This window comes from Gavialis gangeticus, unplaced genomic scaffold, assembly GCF_001723915.1.
Source record: "Gavialis gangeticus isolate Ggan-Ray unplaced genomic scaffold, GavGan_comp1, whole genome shotgun sequence".
Lineage (NCBI taxonomy): Eukaryota > Metazoa > Chordata > Crocodylia > Gavialidae > Gavialis > Gavialis gangeticus.
The window spans coordinates 91,689,986-91,712,881 of record NW_017728992.1 but is presented as its reverse complement, the minus strand read 5'-3'; the positions used below and the strand labels follow the sequence as shown (position 1 = coordinate 91,712,881).

The 22,896-nt window shown below is 39.6% G+C and overlaps 1 protein-coding gene across 6 annotated transcripts in view; it reads left to right on the top strand.

Moving 5' to 3' along the window:
• The window catches only part of PTPRM (protein tyrosine phosphatase, receptor type M), a 939,848-nt gene that overhangs the window by 816,138 nt on the left and 100,814 nt on the right, over positions 1-22,896 (top strand). For all 6 annotated transcript variants that reach the window (XM_019525569.1, XM_019525591.1, XM_019525577.1 and 3 more), the window contains 3 exons: positions 1,521-1,608; positions 14,796-14,872; positions 18,884-18,920. In XM_019525569.1, the coding sequence (XP_019381114.1) occupies positions 1,521-1,608; positions 14,796-14,872; positions 18,884-18,920 (202 nt within the window). The remainder of the gene's footprint in view (positions 1-1,520; positions 1,609-14,795; positions 14,873-18,883; positions 18,921-22,896) is intronic.

Sequence of the window (22,896 nt, the reverse complement as noted above, 5' to 3'; positions counted from 1 at the left end):
GCCACGCCTGGTACCTCAAGGTATGTAGAAAAACATTTAAGCTGTGTTTATGTCTATGTCCAAATCGCTGATTCTCTGAATCAGCATCAAAGCTTCAGATTCATCCAAATCAAATAGGGGACAGTGATCCAAAATCAACGAATCAAATTACTCTCCCTGATTCAGGCCAAATCCAAATTGAATAGGGCCCACTTTGCACACCCCTAGGAAGTATGAAAGTTTAAAGTAAAGCGTAATTTTTTTTCATCGGTCTGCAAGCCCTGTTGACGTCTCAAGAGATTAAGACCTTACTGAACTTTTCCTTCTAGTAGTGTGTCTTATGACACTAGTGTGAAGGTGCAGTAGACAAATGGCAATCCATTTTAGAAGCTAACATTACTAAGGATTTGTCAAATCTTTGCAAGAGAAGTTTCATTTGTTTCCCCATCATGGGCTTGGGAGCTTTCCTGTGTGGGGTCTCAGTTCAGCAAAGCACTTGAACGCATGCCCTGGTGCATCCCTCAACTGGGGGTTGGAAGATGTGGTTTAGTGATCATTCAGACAAAAATAGTGAAACATGGTAATGGACTACCCACCTTTATATGAGAATTCTACTTTTTAATTTGGCAATTAAAGATCTTAAACTGAATGTGTCTATTTCAATATTGAATACTGATAGTGATACTACACACATCAAAGAATCGTGGAATGCTGTATTGTTTAAGAACAAAAACCATACACTACAGAAAGTACACAGCCAAACTTGTTTGCTGTGATTGAGCTGAGTGGTAGATTTCATTAATATAAAACAATACTGTTATCATCTTTACTTTTATTATTGTATTAGCTTTATTAACTACAGAACAGAGACTGGGTGAATATTAGATAAGATTGCATGTTTCATAAAATCACATTATTTTTCTCTTTGACAAAACAATAATCTTGGAGGTGTTGTAAATTCTGTTTTTCTTTAATAAAAGGCATGTACATGCTCTTTGAATGCAAATTAAGAAAAATGCAGATGAATGTTAAGAGATGGAATAGCCACCTACCACCAGGTAAATGAAACTTGTAAATCTCTTAATAGCAGATTAGCAACACAGAATCAAATTCTGTTCCCATTCACACTGCTGTAAATATGAATTAATTCTAGTGTTACCAGTGACTTCACAGAGGTGTAAATGTGAGCACAGTTTGGTTAGTGCACATTAAATACTCAATTACACTTGGCATTAAAAGTGCGTAACTTTGGCAAGACTAACTAACTCTTCACATACAAAAATTATTCTTGCTGATATACACTTTATCCTTGTGTCAACCCCCCTTCCCCTTTAAGACATGGAGCTGTAATCATATGCTGTTCAGAGAAGAGGCTGATATCATTATCAGATAAGCAAATTAGTTAAATGATGCTTTAACAAAAAGTATTATGATTAATGCAATGTTTTCTCTTTGCATCTGGGTTTATTTTATACCCTTAAGGTTCCTGTTGGAACATGTTGCATGTCTTAATGTCACTTACTTCCTTTTTTTTTCAATAGAGTTTCTTTGAAGGACAGTCGGCACCATGGGACTCAGCTAAAAAAGATGAGAACAGAATGAAGAATAGATATGGGAATATCATTGCATGTAAGTGTTGACAGTGTAATTGTGCTTCTGTATTCACTTCCTTTCAGCGTCTGATAAGAGTGGCCACTAGTCCCTAGCAGGGAGAACTTACATAGAAATTATAACCCTCTTCCTATTGAAAAAGGGACAGGAAGAAAGCTACAAATGAACTCTGAACCAGCAAAGATAACATTTAAGTTTGGTGACTTTATATTTATGTTTATTTGAATTCTGGAAGCACCTAGGTGCAAAGGCTGTGTTGTGCATGACTCTTTGGTTGTAATGGACAAATTATCCCTTCCACGCATAATGGGCAGCAGGAGAGAAAGTACAACTACACTCATGGCAATTTGATAAATGGGCAATCAAGGGTGCATCATCACTGAAGGAGGGACCTTAGTCGATATCTCTATAGCACAGGAGTGGGCACAGGAGGGTCACACAGGGTCTTACAGGTGAAGGCAAGTAGCTTATTTGAGGTAGTAAGAAAGGCAGATCTAGTGAAGGGGATGCCTTTTGAAAGGAGCAAAATAGCTGAAGTGGCAAAACAGGAATGTAATTTCTGCATCAACCTTTTGAAAGGACAGAAATGGAGCATGATTGTATTTATCAAAGCCAGAAAAAAGATAGGTTGCAGGAGTTAAGATATGAGGTAAGGCTGCATCTTGGATTTATTGCAGGAGAAGAACTGGCAATTTTGAAATAGATCCTGGACGTATGTGTGTTCAGAGGCAGGACAGAGTGAAAAATAATGCCTGGGACTGAGTGAGAGGGAAGCTAGCCATTTGATCCCCTCACTGACGTGGCAGATATAAAGTACTGTTTTGTCAGGGTGAGTAGGAGTTGATATTTTATCCATGGCTACAACTATCTCTTGTACATCATACATAGGTAAATTTTACCATATAAATATGATAAGTAAGTAAGGATGGAGGAAAGAATCAGTAACTGGAGCACTAGAAGAAGACAGTAGCAGAACTACAGGTGGGGTAGCAGGGTACAAGCCCTGGGCACAACCTGGGACAGGTGGTACATTGGAAATGAGGCAGGGGCATCTTCTATCCTCCTTAACCCCCTGCTTCCACTGCATGTTACCTGCAGAGGCTCTGGCAGCCAGGCTAGAAACACAGTCACAGGGTTGGTGTCAGGGGAAGCTGCTGGGGGTGTCAGGGGAGTGGCTGAGGGTGTGCAGGTGTGGCCAGGAGCTAAAGGTTTAACCCTCCCCTCTCCTTTTTTTATCACTGAATTTTGGCTTTTAAATTACCACTCAACATATATTCCAGCAGCTTTTACCATGAAAGAGTAGCTCGCTCTGGGTACAAACTATATCAGTTATGTCTCTGGAAGAGGGAAACCAGAAGGCAGGAAAGAGGAGAGTGCAAGTGGAAATCAGGGAGTGATTGGTTCAGGAAGAGTCGTGTTGAATGATGATGGTCAGACAAAGGAAATCCTGTGCTGAAGACATCAGCAAGAGGGAGTGAAAAAGTGCACAGTTTTTAATGGAGACCTGATCAAGCAGGTGGTCAGTTTGGTGAATGAAAGAGTTGATATCAAGTCTCCAGATTAGGAAATGAGGAAAGAAGAGCAGCAGAAAAAGTGTCCGACAGGTCATCACCATCAAAACTGAAGTCTCCAAGGATGAAGATGAGGAATTGTGATGCAAAGGAGAAGAGAAGTCAGGAATTAAAGTCAGAAAGCATAGTGGTTGAGGAAAGGTCAAGTGATAGAAGTTGACAACAATGACATCTTTGATATTAAATTTCTGATTTTACTGTCATAGCTGAAATGTAAACGAGAAATTTTGGCTGAGGATTCCTGAGAACAGCCTACAGCCCATGACTTTTCCAGCTGTATTTTCATGTTCATAAACTTAGTAGAGATGGTCAGTATTTAAATGGAAAATCTCTAAAAAAAAATGTAGTAATGGTTCAGCAGGTAGCAGTTTTCCCTCTGACTCGTCACAACTGGGCATATGCTGTATAGTATCATAGGGAGGCATTGGCCCTGGAGATAAGACGGGGACAGTATCTCATTTCTGGCAAACTTGAAAGCTCTCAATCTGAAATAGGGGTGTATTTCTAGGGCTGCTGAAAGCACAGAAATTCTGATAATGATTTTTTTCCAATCTGAATCAGAACAAAAAGCCAAAATTTCATTAAAAAAATCATTTTAGGTGAATCAAAACATTACATTTGATAAATTCAGAATGGTTACTTTAGCTGTTCTTTTTTAAAACTGACATTATTCTCATTTTATTTTACACATATTTTATTTTTCATGTTGTACAAATAAAAAACATAAAATAATAGCAAATAATAAATTACAAAAGGAAAAGCTCTTTCAAAAATAAAGAATGTAATATTCTGTTCTAGTAAAAACTATTTTGATTTTAACAAAATTTCCCATTTTGATTTTTTAATCAGATTTTGTTGAAATAGACTTTTTCCTGTAGAAAAATAGTAAATGTGAAAAAATAACCAATTGTACGTGCTTTGTAGGAAAAGAATTAAATAGTGAAAAATCACACATTTTAGAAATTCTGCCTGTTGTCTCCCAAGAGTTTTTGCTCATCTTCTAATAGAAAACACACAGCACCCATCAACTTCAAAATTCCCAGAGATTTCAGCTTGCAGTATTTCCTTCCCAGTAAATTGCATCCCTCTTTATTCCTAATCATACTGCTAAAAAGTCAGCAGCTGGTATATAGCATTTTAAAAGCAAAGCTGCAGAATTTCTTGAACAGTAGCACTATAACACACAGCATTTGTTAGAATTACACTGTAGCACTCAGCCCAAACTCAGACCTCATGGGAAAATGATGTGTATAGTTCACTGATATACCGATGCCTAATGGACATGCGTGTGGATGTTATTAAGGCAGGGTTTTGTGTTATGGCATGATTGCGATGAAAGTGGCTTGATTATTGTATTACAAAACATTTTGGGAGTAAATGGTACTTATTTATAGAGGAGATGGAGTCTGCTAGTGAAAATGGTGAGCATGGTGTAGAACATTAAAGCATTTCCTTGTTTTGAATGTTTATACGGGTGGATTCCTTTAAAGAGTCCTTAAGGGGTTTCTTTTGGGAGAATGTAGCAATTTATCGAGGCTCATATAATTATTATTTAGGGATAACAATACTAATAGTGCAGATATGGCCTGGTTTTCAAGAACAGATTGTTTATCTGCCTCTTCTTCCTTTACAAAATAGAATCTAATCTTGTGACAATAGTTTCACATTTTAGTCGAGGTTTAGCTGCGTCAGCCGTCTCTCTTAATGTCATGTTCTAAGCAGCCTGTCAGTTTGGCTGCCCTCGGTTGGAGTAAGTAGAAGACTAATAGCACTGCATATCTGAGGTAATGAAGTGATGAGTAGCAAAGGGAAAACAAGTGTAAGATATTAGATACACAAATCAATTGCAATTACAAGTAATATTGAAGGCTGTCCAAGAGGGCAAATGTTACTTTGATCGTTCGGATTGCAATTTACTTTTAATACAGCATCAATATTTAGCAAAGGGAAAGTACTGGATGGAGTTGTTATCAATAAAGCATACTGTTTATGTGGCAGTAAGAACTTAGAATACCATGAGTTACAGCAGCCAGCCATTTTAGTAAAGGACAGCATTTTTAAAGCGTCTCCAAGGTGATCCCCACACATTTGTCATACGTTAATTGATTATGGGCAAATACTGTTATGGCTAATTGTCTAATTATTTGGTGTTGAAGGGTGCTGTCCACACAAATAGGGGCATGAGGGAAAATTTGGGGTAAAAATAATTACAAAAATGAACTATTAAAATTAGGACATAGTGACAGAGTGCTTAGGGCATACTGCTCTGACACCAGAAGGTGCAAGTACAAAGCCACACTCTGGCTCTATGACAAAGACTGCCCACCTTTGACTCGGCTGTAAATGGGTGCCTGGTCATTTGGGCTGCGGACTCAAAGGCAGCTGGACAGGATGCTAGTCACAAGGCTCGGGCTCCCTCTTGTGCCATTGGTTATACAGACTGGTGTTCCTTAACTGTTCTAGCCTGGTGGGTTGTTAGGCTGAAGTAGACTTTTAACTTGACTTTTGAAAACGTGTCCCCAGAGTATTGTTAAAATATTAACCTCAGCTATGAAGACATTTCAATAATTTCTGTTTCTATTCTGTATTTAAGATATTAAAGGCATTGCAGATGACTTAGAGACTACTAGTCCTAGGTATATTTTGCAGTGAAACATGTTTTTTAGAAAGTGAGTTTAAGTTAGGGTTTTTCCATCCATTTATCCTCTCTGTTTAAATCCCCCAAGATGCCATTGTCACACTACAGCTTTTAGTCGATACTGCTCTGTAAGGGAATTAAAGGAACAGCAGAAAGCTGCCAGCACAGCGGGAGCATCTCAAAGTAGCAAGCCACATTACATTACCCAAGTGATGGGAATTTAATTGGGTACAAGCATGCCCCAGCCACAATGGAAAGGTGGCTACAGCAACTTGTGAGCTACTTCATCAGCAAGCTAAATGCTGACCACAATCCAATTACCCACACATAATGTATTCCTTCCTTATTAGGTACGGACATCTTTTTATGCTGTTTTCTCATTAAGGACTAAAAGGGTTTTGAAACTGTGAAATGAACCTTTTGTCTGAAAATGGATTTTTGTCTGTATTAGTCATATAGGGGTTATGTGTGGGTTTTCATAATATCCATTTGTTGGTCCCTTATGAATGATCTGTTCTCTACAATTTTTTTCATTCTGGTGCTGCATGAGAAAAGAATATAGATCAAGACTTTCAAAGGAGCAAGATATTTTAGGTGCCCAGCTTAAGATGCTTTTGTAGGGCCTTGTTTTCGGAGAGCAGATGCTTGTTTTTTTCTGAAAATAAGTTCCCTTTAAGGTGTCTGATACTGGGCACCACAGAAGATGGGTCACTCAAAAGTAATTGTAAATAAAATTGCCCACAGACTGGCATAGATAGGGAAAAGGAGGGGGGAGAAGTAAATGCTTATCTCCATATTTACAAAGAAAAACAAATTTCAACAGAAATAATTTTGAAGGTTTAAGTGGCTGATGGTGTGATCAGTGTAAAATTAGGTTTGATATTAAAAAAAAAGGACTAACAATGAAGCAACTAGTTAACAGCAGGCGAAGGGTAAAGTAAAATCTTTAAAAATAGAGAAATTGCCTAAAGGCTATTTAAGAACAAAGTGCTAGAGGCACATATTATTTGTGTCTCTCTTGAATCCAAAACATGTGTGATTAAATATGCACATGCTTTTATTTTTTCCCCTGATTTGATAAAGAATTAATTAATATTTAGAAAATGTGCCCCCAAACCTAAACCATCACCTGGGATTTTCAGGGAGATAGGTATCCAAACACCACTAAAAGTAAATGGGGATCAGACATCCCTCTTCCTGTGGGTCTTATGCAATTTATCCGCATTGCAGACTGGAAGACTAGGTAAGATGCCCATGCCAGATAACAGGAACCAAGGGATATTATGAGGAAGTCTTAGCTAAATACATAAAAAACAAATTTTTAACAGTCTTGTAATGTGAGGCAGCTGTGTGCATAACTGTGAAAACCAGTAGTGTTGCAGGAAATGAAGTAGGTAGAGTTTATGAAATAACAGAGAGGTTGCAAGATGTTTAGAATTGGTCATTAACAGGCTTTATCAGCTGATATGTAGCAAATACCAAAGACATTTATATTGTTATGATATTTTTATGGAAATTTGGAAATCTGAGTGTGGCCTTTGTAGAGATTGAAATGAGTAAATCATACAGTAACTTGTAAATCTCATGTGAATATCATCAATAGAATAGCTGGTTTCACTTGGAGTTTTTTGAAGAAAGTTATATGTGACCTCACAGAGGTCACATATCCAATATGTAGGCAGTCCAACTCTTACTGAGGCCACTAAGAATTCAGCACATTCTGTGAGAATTGGATCAGGTCCAAAAACTATAAAAACAGCAACTGCTTGAAGATTGCAAAGTTGCTAATATATTGGAGGTTTTTTAAGTAAGATAGAGCCTGGGATTTAAAGGCCTGTGAGCCTCACCTCTGTTCTAAAGAAACTGATTAATAGCTTAATTAAATGTAGAATAGTGTAGCAGTTGGATACTTGTAACCTGATAGGGTCAAATAAGTTTGGCTTCTGGAAGGAAAGAATAATGTCTTTGTAAATTGTTAGAGGTCTTTGAAAAAGTTAATAATGAGACTGAAAAGGAAGACCTAGTGATCATAATGGATTTGAATATTTCACAGTCTTTTGAAAAGCTCCCTTCTACAGACTGTTAGTTAAAATAACCAGTGGAAGGAACAAATGTATAAAAATGAGTTTGGTAGTAATCAGCTGTAGGGAAGCCTGGGTTGGAATTTGGTTTTGCTTTATTTAATGTACTTGGGGTAGCAAGTCTTTAAGGAGAGAGCATAACTGCAACCCATGAGAGCAAGCGCTTTGAAGGAATTCTGACTCACAAGACTATAGTCCTTCCTTGCTCCACTGGTGGGAAGTGGAAGAGAAACAAGGCATTGCCCATTTACTGCCCACTCTCCTACCCTTCCTTTTTCTGTCATTAGCCATAGACAGGAAAAAAATACTGCATATCCAGGTTCTTATTCTCCTTCCCAGACCATAGACTTACAATACAAACAAGTCCTACTGGGTGGTAGGGTTGTGCCCTACTTTCCAAAGGAGTGGCATTATTTTTTTAGATAAGCAACCAACAACAAGAGAGAATCTAGAGGAACTGTAACAGGTACTTAAGCAACCACATCACAGTGACCACCCAATAGAACTAAATACATATAACGCAGGGTATAAAGAAAAATTACCAAATTAAGTGGATCAGCTGTGCAAGGGTGTGTCTTAGCACAGCTAATCTTATCATTTGGGTAAAACAGATGTTAACCATGGTCCCACAGGGTCTGGGTCCCTGATGGTCCTGAGTGTGGCTGGGGCCTAATCACGTAGGACAAGACAGGGAAAGCGAAGGTTTCCTGACTAGCAGAGGCACAGCCAGGGAATCTTCAGGTACACCTCTGCATTTGGGGAAACCCCAGAAATCCCTATTTGCAGAGATGCATCCCAAGTCAGATTCCCTGGGTGTGCATCTCTGCCAACGAGAAAACCCCAGGTTTCCCAAGCTACCCCAGGTTTCTCCATTTGCAGAGATGCAGCTGGGAAATCCAACTTGGGGCGTACTTCTGCAAACAGGGGAACCCAGTCAGGTGCTACCAGGGCTTCAGAGGACTAATACTGCATCCCCTGGGAATGGGCTTTCCCATCGTAAAGCAAACAGGTGTCCACTGCAAAATAACAACACAAATGTATACTGCTTATGTTGTGGCAACAAATTTTGGCCATTTGTGGGGCAACAAGGGATGTCTGTTTGATTGGCCTTTGTGCTGCCATAAGCATGTTTTATGGTGTCATAAGGCCAATGTCTGTTCCAGCCATATTGAGTCAGCCCAGAAGCAGCACTCAGTAATTATAGACAAGTAACTAATTAGCTCACACTGCCAATAAACCAAAGCAATAGAAATGCCCCTTTCTACCACTGCCCAAGCTCATCTATTTCTCCAAGCATTGTTAAACAAACACCTTTTGCAGTATGCTCAAAAGCCATTATATTTGGGCTATTCTCAATCAAAAGCATGAGCAGGTTTCAGATTCATAAGCCCCTTTCAGAGAATGCCCTACTGGCAGCTCCCTGTCTTTTATAACAGGGGAATCCAGCTCAAGCACCTTGCTTGTTGCAGCTGTGACCACATGGCGAGTGAGGTGAGCCAGAGCACAGTTTAACTCTCAGTGATTTGGAAGGACAAGCGATTAGTGAACTGGTGAGATCGTCGATGGCATGGAAGATGTTTGGACCAAATATAGAGGACTTGAATGAAGCAAAATTCATTGAAAATCCATTAGTTGTTATTTGTTTGATGTTGTTTTTTGTTTCTTTCCTTTTCTTGTATATTTAATTAAGGAGCACAGAATTTTACTCAAGGTTAGAAAAATCAATAGAAGATTTTGATTATCACTAGATGCACTGAACAAATGGATCACAGAAAATTCAGCTTGGATAAATGCAAGAGAATACAAAATAGGAACAATAATCTTGACTGCTTACATAAATTGCTAGTCTCTGAATTTGCTGAGTTGTCTGAGGAAAATGCCTAAGGATGTCTTCTAGTATGCAGGATTTGTTTTAAAAAAGAAAGAATAACCAAGTGCACATGGAAGAGCAAAATAAAACTATACAGAAAATATAAATTATTAACCAATAGCCATGTTATGTCAACTGTTAGTTACCTTTCTTTAAGAAAAATATTTCTGAGACTCAGAAAGCCTACCAAAGAACATTGTAGAACTTGCATATGTTGAAGGGAATGCAAAAAAAGGTATTAGTTAGCCCTAAAAAAACAAACACATGGGGGACACCCATTAATAGTTATGAAAAATTATGAAGAATATAATGGGAAAAATAAAAAAGCTTCCTATTTTTCACTCTGTCCCACAATAAAAGGAATAAGGGAATATTCAAGGGTAGAATGTACTCCTGATCTGGAAGTAACTGTAAGTATTGCATTTTTTTACTCAAGAGATCCACCACTTCAGTGTACTCAAAGTCATATTTGCTTACTTTAAGAACGAACAGGATATGTTTACTGGCATGTTTGTACTGGCATGTGCCTTTCCTTTAGATTAAGCCAGTAAGGCTGAGAGGGGGATACTGGTATGTGGGGAGCTCAGTGTCTCCATATGTAGGCTAGGGACAGACATTACACATAAACTGGTTTAAACCTGTAACAGAACAAATGTTCAGTACACATAAACCAGTTTAAAAATGGTTGAAACCGGCTTGAGATAAACCTGCTTGAATGTAGTATCAGATTTAACTGATTTGGGTCAAACTGGTTTAGCAATGTCTGTCCCAGACCCCTTCTTGGTTTAAGTTAAACCAGACTCACCTAGTATCCCAGCATGCTCTCTGGGCTGGGCTTTCTGCTCCACAGCAGAGCTGGCCCCTCTCCTCTGCTCCCTGGCTGGAGCTCTGGCAGAGACTCCAGGTATCTGCCTTTCTTCCGCTGCCCTCCTCCTCCCTTCACCACTTCCTACTAAGCAGGGATTCCCCTCTTCCCCTCTGCCTTACACAGACACCTCTCATGATTAGCTAGCAGGTCACATGCTGGCTATGGTTCATGCTGTGGGAGGCTGGACAAAGGCAGACAGGGCTATATTCACTTAGGACTTTTTGGAGCTAATCAACAGGTATCTGGTAATGTCCTTCTGTTCCTTCCTTGGAAAAAGTTGTTTGAGAAGAGCTTGAACTAATGGAGAGAAGCTTTTGTTTTCTTTGTTTCCTTAATGGGCTTATAAACACTGAGTTAGGAGTGATAAACACTGTGTTATCAACTGCCTGCTAGACTGCTTAGAAAGGAGCAGGCAGGAAACCCCTCCCTAATCAGAGTGTTCTGCTGGGGCCTGACCATGTCTCCTCAACTCAGCCTATCGAAGGGAAGGGAAGGCTGCTGTAGCATGCCCTGGCTTCTGGCCTGAGCCACTGCAGGCATGTACCTGCATTTCTGAGATGTTTGTATGGTTACAAACTGGTTTAGCCTAGCCAGGTTAGACTAACCTGCAAAGATGGAATCAATTCAGGCTCAGGCTTCTTGAATGTCTGTCCCTGGCCATAGTGCCCAGGCTTTTGCACCCTGGAGAGGTCATACCATCTTCACTTTCTCTTTCATATGAGGCTTCTGTTCAGCGAGCTAATGTCTCACTTAGCATAATTCTATTATCTCACAAGACAGACAGATGCCTACTGTTACTAAACTCCTTCTTACCCTGCAGATAAGCAGAGCTAAAAAGGAGCAAGCTGAATTCTGTTCTATTTTAGGCAGTATTCAGGAAATGCCACATTACATTTGTGCAAAGTTAAAAATCAGGGATTTTACAGGCATCAATAAAACTGTAGCATAAAGACTAAGAACTGAGAGAAGTGTCAATATTCTGTAGAATTTGTCTTACTGTTCATGAGGAATAAAACAGAAATCAGCTTGTACCCCTAACACACAAACAGAATTTGTAGGGTTAACAGTTTAATCATAAAACAAACTCACATAATACAGAAATCATTGAGAGAAGTAAATGTGCAATCCGTAATGTCTTATTTGACAGTGTGAGGGGCAAGAGTTTGTTAGAGTGATATCTTTTACTGGACCAACTGCATAGTTAGGATAGAGTGAGGCAAGCTTTTGAATGCAAGATATTCTTCTTTGGGGTCACTTTTCGAGCAGAACATAATTTTATAATTAATAGGTGATACTCATACAATAAAGAAATCTCTGGAACTTTGCACCACTAAAGAGTAATGGTTGTATTTATAACATGATCGCATGATTTTGTGACTTTCAATAGCATTTATAATTATATATGGTAAGGTAATGGCAATCAGATCTTATGCCTTTTATTTTCTTTTTTTATTTTTGGTCCCACTTTGTGGCATAAGATGTTGACTCTGACCAGATGCAAAGTACTAATCTTTTCTGGTGTGATCTGGCAAAGCAAATCCTCAGGTTTTCTTAATGTGAACTATGAAATTTCCAGATTGTAATTTAATTCATCATATGTATGCAAGGTCCATGTTTTAGGGAGGAAATGTGGCTGCAAATCCTTAGCTATTAGGGAATATATTAATGCAGGGGCAGACAAAATACGGACCGTGGGCCAGATCCAGCCCATGGGGCCATTCTGTCTGGCCCACAGCATCCCTAAAAAATTTAGAAAATTAATATTTATCTGCCCCTGGCTGTTTGTCAAAAATGACAGAAGCTAGGGGCAGTAGGACCGAGGGGGAGCCAGTGGCAGAACCAAACACCTGCAGCAGTAAGTCCAGCCCCGCCCCCCCAGCCCAAGTCTCAGCTGACAGCTTCTGCCTAGCAGGGGCTTCTGGAAGTTTCTGGGTTGGGGCTGTTCCTGCCTCCCTCTGTGGAGAGAAATACAGATAAGGAGGTGGGAAGGGAGGCATTGGAGGACCATGGGCAATTGCTTCAGTCCTCAGGGCTGGCCAGGCCAGCTCCTGCAGTCCTGGTGCTGCAGCTGGGAACCACATGGTGTTGGAGGCCGACCGGCAGGTGGGCAGGGAGAGCTAGCAGGCAAATGGCTGTGGCAGGCAGGGGGTAGTGTCAGTGAGTGGGCGTGCAGAGCACAGCAACAGCCAGGCAGAAGCATGGGGCCGCCCCAGGGCCAGTGCTGCCGAGGCCCAGAGCAGGGCAGCAGGAACATGCAGCTGGGCTGCCAGGAGCTCTGTGGAGCTGAGCCGGCTCCCTCCTCTCCCTACTTGAGCAGTGCAGCCCAGTTCCACAGAGCCCCTGGTAGCCTGGACCCTGTGTTCCTGCCACCCTGCTCTGGGCCTCAATGGCACTGGCCTCGGTGCACCAATGTGGGCCTCATGCTCCTGCCCCGTTGTTGCTGTGCTCTGCACACCTGCTCACTGCCCCTTCCCCCCCACCACCCTGCTGTAGCCATTTCCCTGCTCCGCCCCTCCCCTGCCCGCCGCACTGGCACCACATGGTTCCCAACTGCAGTGCCAGGACTGCAGGAGCAGCTGGGATGTGGTGTCAGAGTGGCTGGGTGGGGCAGAGAAGCAGCAAGAGAAGGGCAGCAGTTGCACACAGGGGCAAGTGGCAGCAAGCGGGAGCACAGGGCTCGTGCCTGTGCCCCAGGGCCAGGAGTGGCAAAAGCGTAGAGCCCGGGCTTGCAGGAGCAATGGTGGGGGCTCTGCCTGCCGCGGGGTGGGGCAGGACAGGCTCTTGGCAAACCCTCCCCCTCCACCCAAGCCACAAACCTCCCCAGCCACTCTCCCTCCACACACAGCCCTTCACAAAACCCATATCCACCCACACAGCCACACCTATCCACCCCCGCACAAATCACACACACACACTCCTCCCCCACACCCCACATACTCACAAACCAATACCCACCCACCCTGCCACCCACACCCTTGTACACTATACAAGAATAAGACTTCATTTTAAGCTATTATACTATCACTTCTATTTACACAACACAAACACATGTAAATCAGGACAAAAATATTTTTTGAAATGAAATTAATGAATGTTGTAATTAATGTTTGATTTTTAGAATATAATTTGGTATTTTTGTGCTTCAGAGATGGCAGAACCCCTTGCTGAAAGTAGTAAGTTCAGGGGGCAAGGGGAAGGACCTGTGGTGGCAAAGGTCAGGAGCTAGAGGATGGGACTTCCAGTCCCAAGATGGTGACCGGGGGTGGGGCAGCTGTCAAAGGGCAGGGCTACCCATGTGGCCCTCAATGACTTGCCAAAACTCAGTAAGCAGCCCTCCGCCTGAAATAATTACCCGCCCCTGTATTAATGGGTTCCAAATTTACCCTATCTGCTAGCTCTCACGCAAAAAAGAGGCTGCCTGAGTTAAAATATTAGTTGGGGATTAATGAAGCAAAAAATAAGAGATTTTCAGAGATCCAGCAGAGGTAGATACATGTCTTCTTCAGTTGAAAAAGTATTGAAACAAGTTGCAATATGAAGGAATTATTTTAAAACCGAATTTTTAACCGTCTTGTAATGTGAAGCAGTTGTATGCGTAACTGTAAAAACCAGTAGCGTTAGAGGGAATGAAGTAGGTAGAGTTTATGAAATGAGAGGTTGCAAGATGTTTAGAATTGGTCATTAACAGGCTTTATCAGCTGTTACGTAGCAAATACCAAAGACATTTATATTGTTATGATATTTTTATGGAAATTTGGAAATCTGAGTGTGGCCTGTGTAGAGATTGAAATGAGTAAATCATACAGTAACTTGTAAATCTAGTAAGTGAAAAGAGAGATGGTTTATCAAGCTTATTTCCTAAGTCTTGGTCTCTCTTGTCTCTTCACTAATAAGATAATGGTTTACTACCAGAGGCTATTGTAAAGCCTCTCTAATTTGTGCTCATAGCTGAGAGAACCTTTTGGCATTAACAAAAGGCATTCTTGTTCTGTACTAGATGTTTTTAGTCTCATTTGAATCCAATATCACAAGGAATTTGGGTGTTTAAAAAGTGCAAATTATCATATTTTTACTTGCTTTAAAAAGATTCAGATTTGCATATGTCCTTATACTTTGGGCCTACTAAAATCACAACAAGAACTTGCTTATTTATGTTTCCCTTTTGTTCCCATTTCAGATGATCATTCTCGAGTGAGACTGCAGCCCATTGAAGGAGAAACAAACTCAGACTACATCAATGGAAATTATATTGATGTAAGTATACTGGGGTAGTCAACAAAGTTAATATTATTATTCAATTAAGAGGCAGTCTATGTTATTTTCACACTTTATTGATCATTTGTAATAGGTTCCACAGCTGAGCAGGATTTTGGCTGCTAAGCATTTTTGGAAAACACAGTCAGAGGAATGTGTGTAATAAAGGATAAAAAATACAATGCCAAAGATTTGCCAATAAGAAAATGAAAGCAGTCATTTCCCAAAAACAGCCATGTTTTGAAATGGAACCCTGTGAGTAATATTATCTGGCTACTTCGTCTTCTGATGCTTATATGGACTAAGGAAATGTTATTTTCATTTTCTGTCAACAAGTTGGCATAATTCCACATTTAAAAGAAAGCTGTTTGCATATTAATGTGACAAAACTCTGTAATTCCTAATGCAGTGATTTGCAATCTCTTGTCATCTCTGCACTTTTAAGTCGCCTTCAAAGTATAGTCTGCAGCTGTTAACCAGTGCTTCTAATGCAAGCAAGACATTTCATTAAATATGTAGGCTGTTTAATTATTGAAGACTGCTTCTTTGTTCATTCTGCATCATGTTAACTTAATGTTTTACATTAGAATAAATTCTTTAAGAGACAGCATGTTTTTTTGGTTGAAAGAATACACTCAAAAGTAAAATTCAGAATCATTAGGAAGTCAATACTATATAAAGTCTGAAATCTGGAGATGACAATTTTTTGTGATTTTAGTGTTCACAAAGAGAATTAGATGTTAGAGTCCTAAAATAACTGTTTATTAAAAAGCAACCAACCCTGAATGGATTCTTCTTCAGCAGGGATGCCTTTTCATAAAGGTGTCACATGCCTGATCTGCAAGTTAAGATACGGTTACTGGCTTTGACAAGGGAATTTAGTCAATTTTTCTTCTTTATTGATAGCAGAGCAATAGACTTGCTGAAACCAAATTAAACTACCAATTTTTTTCTTGTAAATAATCTCAAGGTTATTTGTTTATCAGGATATTTACTAATGTGTTGAGTGGGAATCAAGTTAGACTTAGATTTCTACTCTATCGCATAGTGTTTTACACATTTATCAAGAGGTAAAGAAAAAAAGCAGAAATATATCTACCTAAATGTCTAACAAAACTGTGGATAAAATGTATACCATTATATAAAGAAAAGCTTGCTTGTTTTATGGAGTTAAATTTGGATCCACATTCAAACTTTCCCAACATTGAAAGGAAAGGCCAGACTTTAAAGTCTGGTTTTAATCTGAATTATACCTCAGGACTATGATTTTGATCTAGGTTTGAAGTTCCACAAAATATGCAGAAGGAAAACTTTGATCGTAAAAACCTATTTATAATTGTTTCAGACCACTCTTTCCTATTCTTAGAAAAAACAGGAGAGTAGGATTAGATGCCATCGTACTTAAAGGCAGAAATGACTTTAGGCTGTAATTCATCACAGAAAGTGCAAAGCATGAAAGTGATGAAATGTCAACCAGGTGGTAGGAGCTAAGAAGCCAATAGGCAACAACAGTGTTTGTCTATTCGTAAGAGTGTTGGATAGTGAGGATTCCACTGCAGTTTCTCCATTCCAGATGCTGCAATACCTGTCTCACATAGGTAGATTACAACAGTTGCCATGTTGTCAATAGAGCTGAGTTACAGCAAAAGACACACCTTTAAGGCTAGGGACAGAAATTAAACATAAACTGGTATAAGTGATTGAAAACCAGTTCAAATCTGTAACACAACAGAAGCTCAATGTACATAAACTGTTTTCAAAATGTCCAAAATTGTTTTAAGATAAACCTGGATGGATGGATGTAGTATTAAGGCTTAACTGATTTAAGTAAAATCAGTTTATTGAACTTCTGCCCCAGATTACCTCCAGATTGAAGTTAACTCACAGTCTCCCAGCATCCCAGGATGCTTTGCACCTTCCCCAAAAGGTGCAGGGGCCTTAGTCCAAGCTCTCTGCAGAGAGGCATGCTCTAGCACCACCAAGCTTCTGGCCTGGGCCACTGCAGGTGTGTGGCTGCATTTCTGGAATCAAAAGTGTTCACTTCCTTATCGTTCAATCTATGCAGTTTAGACGAACCTGCAAAGATTGAATGAATTCAGCCTCAGGCTTTTTGACTGTCTGTACTTAGCCTAATGGTGTAGGCATAAGCAAAACTTGTTTAGTAAGACTTTCCCTTGACATAAATCTCTCAGTTTCTGGTTTGATAGGATGAATGGATCCAACTCCACAGATAGTAAATGGTACATGGACAGAATAATACAACTCTGTCCAGGGCTGCTCAGATACATTTCAGTTCAGGGGTATTCAAAGTTTTCCTGGCTGGCACATAAAGGAACTGCTTCAGTAGTTCTTGTAACTTTTTTGTGTAATAATCCTTTGACCCCTTTGAAGAAGCCGCAAGAGTTCTTCAAGTTACTTCAGCCATTTTTATCATATTTTACGCCCATCCTCCTAATTCTCTTTGTGCTTACAAGTGAATGTTGAATGTAAGCTGTAACTTCTTCCTTTTTTGGTGTCGTAACCTAACCATTATTTAGAGCTTTTTAGTATTAATATTTTTATAACTGTTCATACTGGTGCACACATTAAATCACTGGCAATATTCCCATAATATCAGAAACAGAAATATTAACACAAATTATATTGTTCCCAGTTTGCATCCCAGTAAGAGCCAACAGTCTTTCTCAACCTATGGGTTGTGACTCAAAAGTGGGTCGCAAGAATATTTCAGAGGTTCACAAGCTACAGCAGGGCAGAGGGTCAGTAGGAAGGCACCTGCCCCTTCCAGCAGTGGAAGAGGGCAGGGGAGAAAGCTGCGTGGCCAGTCTGGCAGCACTGGGGCCAGTGCCCATGCTCACGGGGGTAGGCTGGCTGGCAGATGCTGTTCTGGGGGTGGGAGGGGCCAGGGGGCTGTGGGTTGGGACAGGCCATGGATCTTTGCAAATGGATCCCAGTAGGAAAAAGGTTGTGAACCACTGCTGTAAAGAATCCATAAATTGTTAGTGTCTATAATTCACCCAACCTGAGATTCATTTACTTTTGTCTTTGCAGAGAGAAACATAAAATTATTTTTGTGTTCTTTCTATTCAGATACAAACTAGTCACATGAAACCATTTTTTCAGAGAATTTATCGCCCATGTCCTCCTTCTCTCTCCCCTCCCCCGCTTTGTTGTTGTTGTTGTTGTTGTTGTTTGCTTTTTAGAAATTATTTGCAAACAGATCATAGAGAGTACCCAAGCTAAAAGTCAATCTAGCTGTCAGCCAGGGGACTGTCATCGCATTAAGTAGCATTTCACAACCGAAGTATTGGTGTTCCAGGCTTGCAAAAGGACGTGCTATTATTAGCTGCAAGTGCTACTGGGAAGTTCATACTAGTACTTTTCAAGCCAACCAGGAAGAAGGCAGTCCCTAAACAAACTGATAGTTTAGGGACCCTTACATTTGCCCTTTCACAGAGCAAATTTGTTGTAGGTTGGAGAGAACAGAATTTTGTTATTAATATGTAATTTTTATTGTCATTGTATTCAGTAAGTTAGCCTGTGGTCCTAGACAGATGTGATATATGAAGTGCTCCAAGTATCCAGAAATGTTTCACAGAGTGAACGTGGCCAAAGACGTGCTTCAAAAATGACCCTCAAAAACAGGGGAACATCTTTTCAGCACTTCCTTTTGACTTGCTTCCTGACACATTTGTACAGGCCAGCAGTCCTCTGGCATGTCTAAGTCCTCTTCTCCCTCCAAACCTTACAGTGGAGAGCCAGTGACCACTCTTGCGTGCACTCGGCTGTCCTTGTGAACCTCTGGAGGCCTGAGACATACGCTATTTTAAAGTGTTTGTGGCGGGAGGGGTTGGGGTGCACATCTGCACAGTGCCAAATCTGAAGTGCTCTGGGATTCAGAGCACTTAAAATGCATGTCTGTCTGTAGCCTTTGTGAAGTTGTATTCATACAAGCACACCCATCATGCAGAGTCTGCAGATTAGTTCACAACTTTTCTCTATTTATTTTAGGGTTATCATAGGCCAAATCACTACATTGCTACGCAAGGTAGGTTTGCCTCTTTTTATATTTCTTATTGGTTAAGTGCACTGTAAGAGATTGTATGCAGAGCTATAAAAATGTGTAGGTTTGGTTTGCACTCTTCAATACTTGTTTTTCAACAACACAGAATGAGCTCAAGAACTTGTTACATCAAGCAGCTTAATATAGATTCTCCAGCTTCCAAGTGCTTAATGTAGGGTTTCCTTTACCTTTGCATCCAGCAGTTCTGTATATAAAACTCAAAGAATATTTAATCCCAGTAACCTTACCCACAAAGGCACGAATGATTAATGAAAAAAATCCTATTCAGGGATTTCTCTTAGGTGTCTCTGTCACTTAGGCACTTTTTGAAAATTTTAGCTGACAAGTTTTAATGTAGGACGTGAAGATGTACTAGTTTTGCAACAATGTGGAAAACAGATTTGATTCCTGAAAGAGACAGGAGAGACTTTTTTTAGCCTTCCTTCAAATGTTTGCTTATGAACAGATAGATATCTATTCCTTTCATTAATGCACAAAAGAGTTTTTCAAATTTTAACTCTTATCAAAGATGTAACTTGCCCATTTTGACACAGTTCTTATTTAACTTTTGGCCAAGATCATAGCTGGAACAGATGAGAAAGTTGTCTGCTATGGGTTTTCAATCATAATATGAAATTATTTGAAAGTCTCTTCTGCTGCATTTGCTCAGAAAAGGGTATTGGATAGAATACATGTGAAAACTTGATTGCCCTTCCACTGCTGGGAGGGATATTTCTCTATAATAGGTATTCTATAATAGAGCTTCCTGAATTTGTCAGTGGATTTGCAAAAGGTGTGAGCTGCACCTGGGTAATGAATTTATTTCAGTATGTGCATAGTCTTCTAAGAGCACCTGTTAGGAAATACAGTTTCATTTCTCATTTATTGGTTAGCGAAACAAGGTGTGCATTCTGAGGACATACCATTAAGACAAACTGAGCTGGTCATCTTAAATAAGGGCACTTTCATTACCACTGCCACTTGAACAGCCTAAACTTTGCAGACCACAGCCCCTGATTTTACCAGAGGCTATTTAAACCTTCCCTCTGTAATGTAGTTGTCATTAGTCCCAGATGATCTGCTGCTTCATTGCAGCCTCCATTGTCTGATGTCAGTGGGGCAGGACCGTGGTTTAACTTGCTTAATCTACCACCAATGTCACCTACCCTCAGCGACCCACATCCTCCAACCTCTCTACTAATCAACTCAGAAACAGAAACCAGGATATTCTCTGAAGATTTCCTTTTCTTGTTTTTTTGTTTTGTTTTGTTTGTTTAACATGGCTTTCTCACTAAGCAACTTTAATAGTTCCATTTGTCCTTTGATTTACGGTGCTATTGATTTTATTGGTACGTGAAAAACTGAAAACAGCTGCATTGTCATTTTGTTTACAGTCCAGATTATAGTTAATCAGAGGCCCTTTCCAGGAACTGAGCTCCGTGTTGTACAGGTTAATCCAGTCTATTAAAAACTATTCTGATAATGAGAAATTCTCTAAAGCCAATTTAAATACGATTTCTTGGCACTTAAACAACAAATACTGAGTTTTTGATAACTTTACTCCCAAGATGTCTAAAGCCAACCTAGATAAAAGAATTTTTAAAAAGTGACAGGTGCATTAGTGAAATTTAGAGTAATTTGAATATTAGCTACTATGGTTCCAACCAATATGGCAGCAAAGAGAAACAGCAAGATGGTGAGGAGAATAAAGAAGCTGAATGCAAGTTTTCTTGGAAAATTTAAAAAGAAGTGACTGTTCAGATTTCAAGCTTTTCGAATGCCACCTTTTTGTTCTGTAATTATGCTGTGCCCCACATGATGGGCTTCTGTTTAATGCATGGCACTCTTAGGTGCCTCTGCAGTTCAAATAATCATGATGATAATAGCAGTATGAAAAGATCTATCAAGAAAGAGAATTAACAAGAAAATGGACAAGCAACATGATACAAATTCAGATTGTGTTTGGATTTAGGTCTCAGAATGTTTAGAGATGAGATTTTCAAAATGACTTTCTCAGGAATTTAGGCATATGCTTAGTTTCATCTTAGAAGAAGTGATGAGTACTAGTCTTTGCAGACCTATTTCTTGATCCTGGCTCTACTGCTTGCCTTTTGGGTGACTTCAGGCAAGTTCTTTCTCATCCCTGTTTCCCACTTGTAAAACGGGTGATGACACTAAGCTTTTCTTGTCAAGCACTTTGAGAACTAGTGCTAGAAGTGCCTTATAAGAGCTGAAAGATCTTGCTGTCCAGCCTCCTTATTTCCAGCCAAGACCCTAGATACAGTGTGATATCCCTTCCTGAAAGATTCAACCAAAGTTATGGTCTCTATTTTTAACAGTGCTGGCAAAGCATCCTGAAACTGAGCACTTCTTCTGGATTGATACATAGCCCTTACAAACATAATATAAAAGAAAAAGGAAAAAAATGGTTCTCTGCCTGTTTGTCAGTTTTAGTTGTAAACCTGTCACTGAACATACCCAAAATTGCTCATATTCCTTTTAAGACAGTTCCTCATAGAAACATGTAAGCACATCTATGTGACACATTTTGAGCTACATGTGTAATTCCCCTAAGATATCTCAATCTTCTGAATCCTGTCCCCTCAACACACACACATGCACATATTATTCTTTGCAAGGAAATATCATTAGGCAAGTCATTTTTAGGTCTCTATGGAGTTAGCATGATTGATATTTAATTGTCCTAGTGTTCTTCCTCAGCTGCATTCAACATATCAAGTGTTAATGAGCAAATATAATTGTATGCATCTAAAAAGTGGCAAATTTAATCAGTTTGTAATAGACTACCAATCTGGTTTTAACAGAGCTGGGAGTTGCATAATCACCTGTTTATTAGAGTTTTACTGTCTTCCATAATAACCAGAGTTTGCTTTGCAGACCCATATCTTGAAGCATATATACCAGTGCTGCTATTCAGCTACTATTGGGCGGGGAGCGGGGCGGGAATGGTTTTAAGAGAAACAGCAAATAGGATGTGTTTGTATCTAATAATCAATGGAACTATTTTTTTTTACTGCATTATAAGTGTAACAAATTCAAAACCTGCAGTTTGGATTAGGAAAAATTAGCATCTCTTTTCTTCTATGCTGTAAATTTAATGGGACTGATAATATGAACTTGCTGTTAATGAAGACTTTTGGTGATTTGCTGTAATTGGCACTGGCAGATAGAATATGCACCTGAGCCTCCTTGATAATAAAGAACCCTTTGTCATAAGTCAGTGCAGCAGGTCAGACAGAACTAACAAGCAGGTGCAATTTAAAAAACATCACTTGCTGCTTTTTCTCCCTTTCTTACATGGTTATAACTCTTTAAACAATTTTTCACTGCAGGATACTGAGTGGATATGAACTATCCAATTTACTGTCAGCAAGTTTTGTTTCCAGGAATTAGGTAGTCAGTGAATTTCAGCAAGTCCTTTTATTAAGAGACATTAATGTCTGTGCTTTACTTGATCTCCCCGTATTGGTCGATTTTATTGTCTCCAGTTGACATTGACCTATTCTTCTTCTCATATGTTAAATGACTATTTGACCATGATTAGAAAGTAAAAAAAAATGTATATTTATTTCTTATATTTTTATATTTAATTATTTTCCCCTGACTATTTTTAAAATATAAAGCTCAGTGATTACAAAAATATTGTGAAGTCAAGTGATCTTTTTGCATTAAATCAGCCCAAAGTAGCACCTCAAGTCATTATGTTTTTCTTTTGCTTTTATACATCTAATTTTAACACAGACAAACCATTTCATAGATTTTCATAAACATTAGGGCTGGAAGGGACCTCAAAAGATCATCGAGTCCAGCCCCCTGCCCAAAGGGTAGGAAGTCAGCTGGGGTCATAGGATCCCAGCAAGATAAGCATCCAATTTGCTCTTGAAGGTGTTCAGTGTAGGTGCTTGAACCACCTCCGATGGCAGGCTGTTCCAGACCTTGG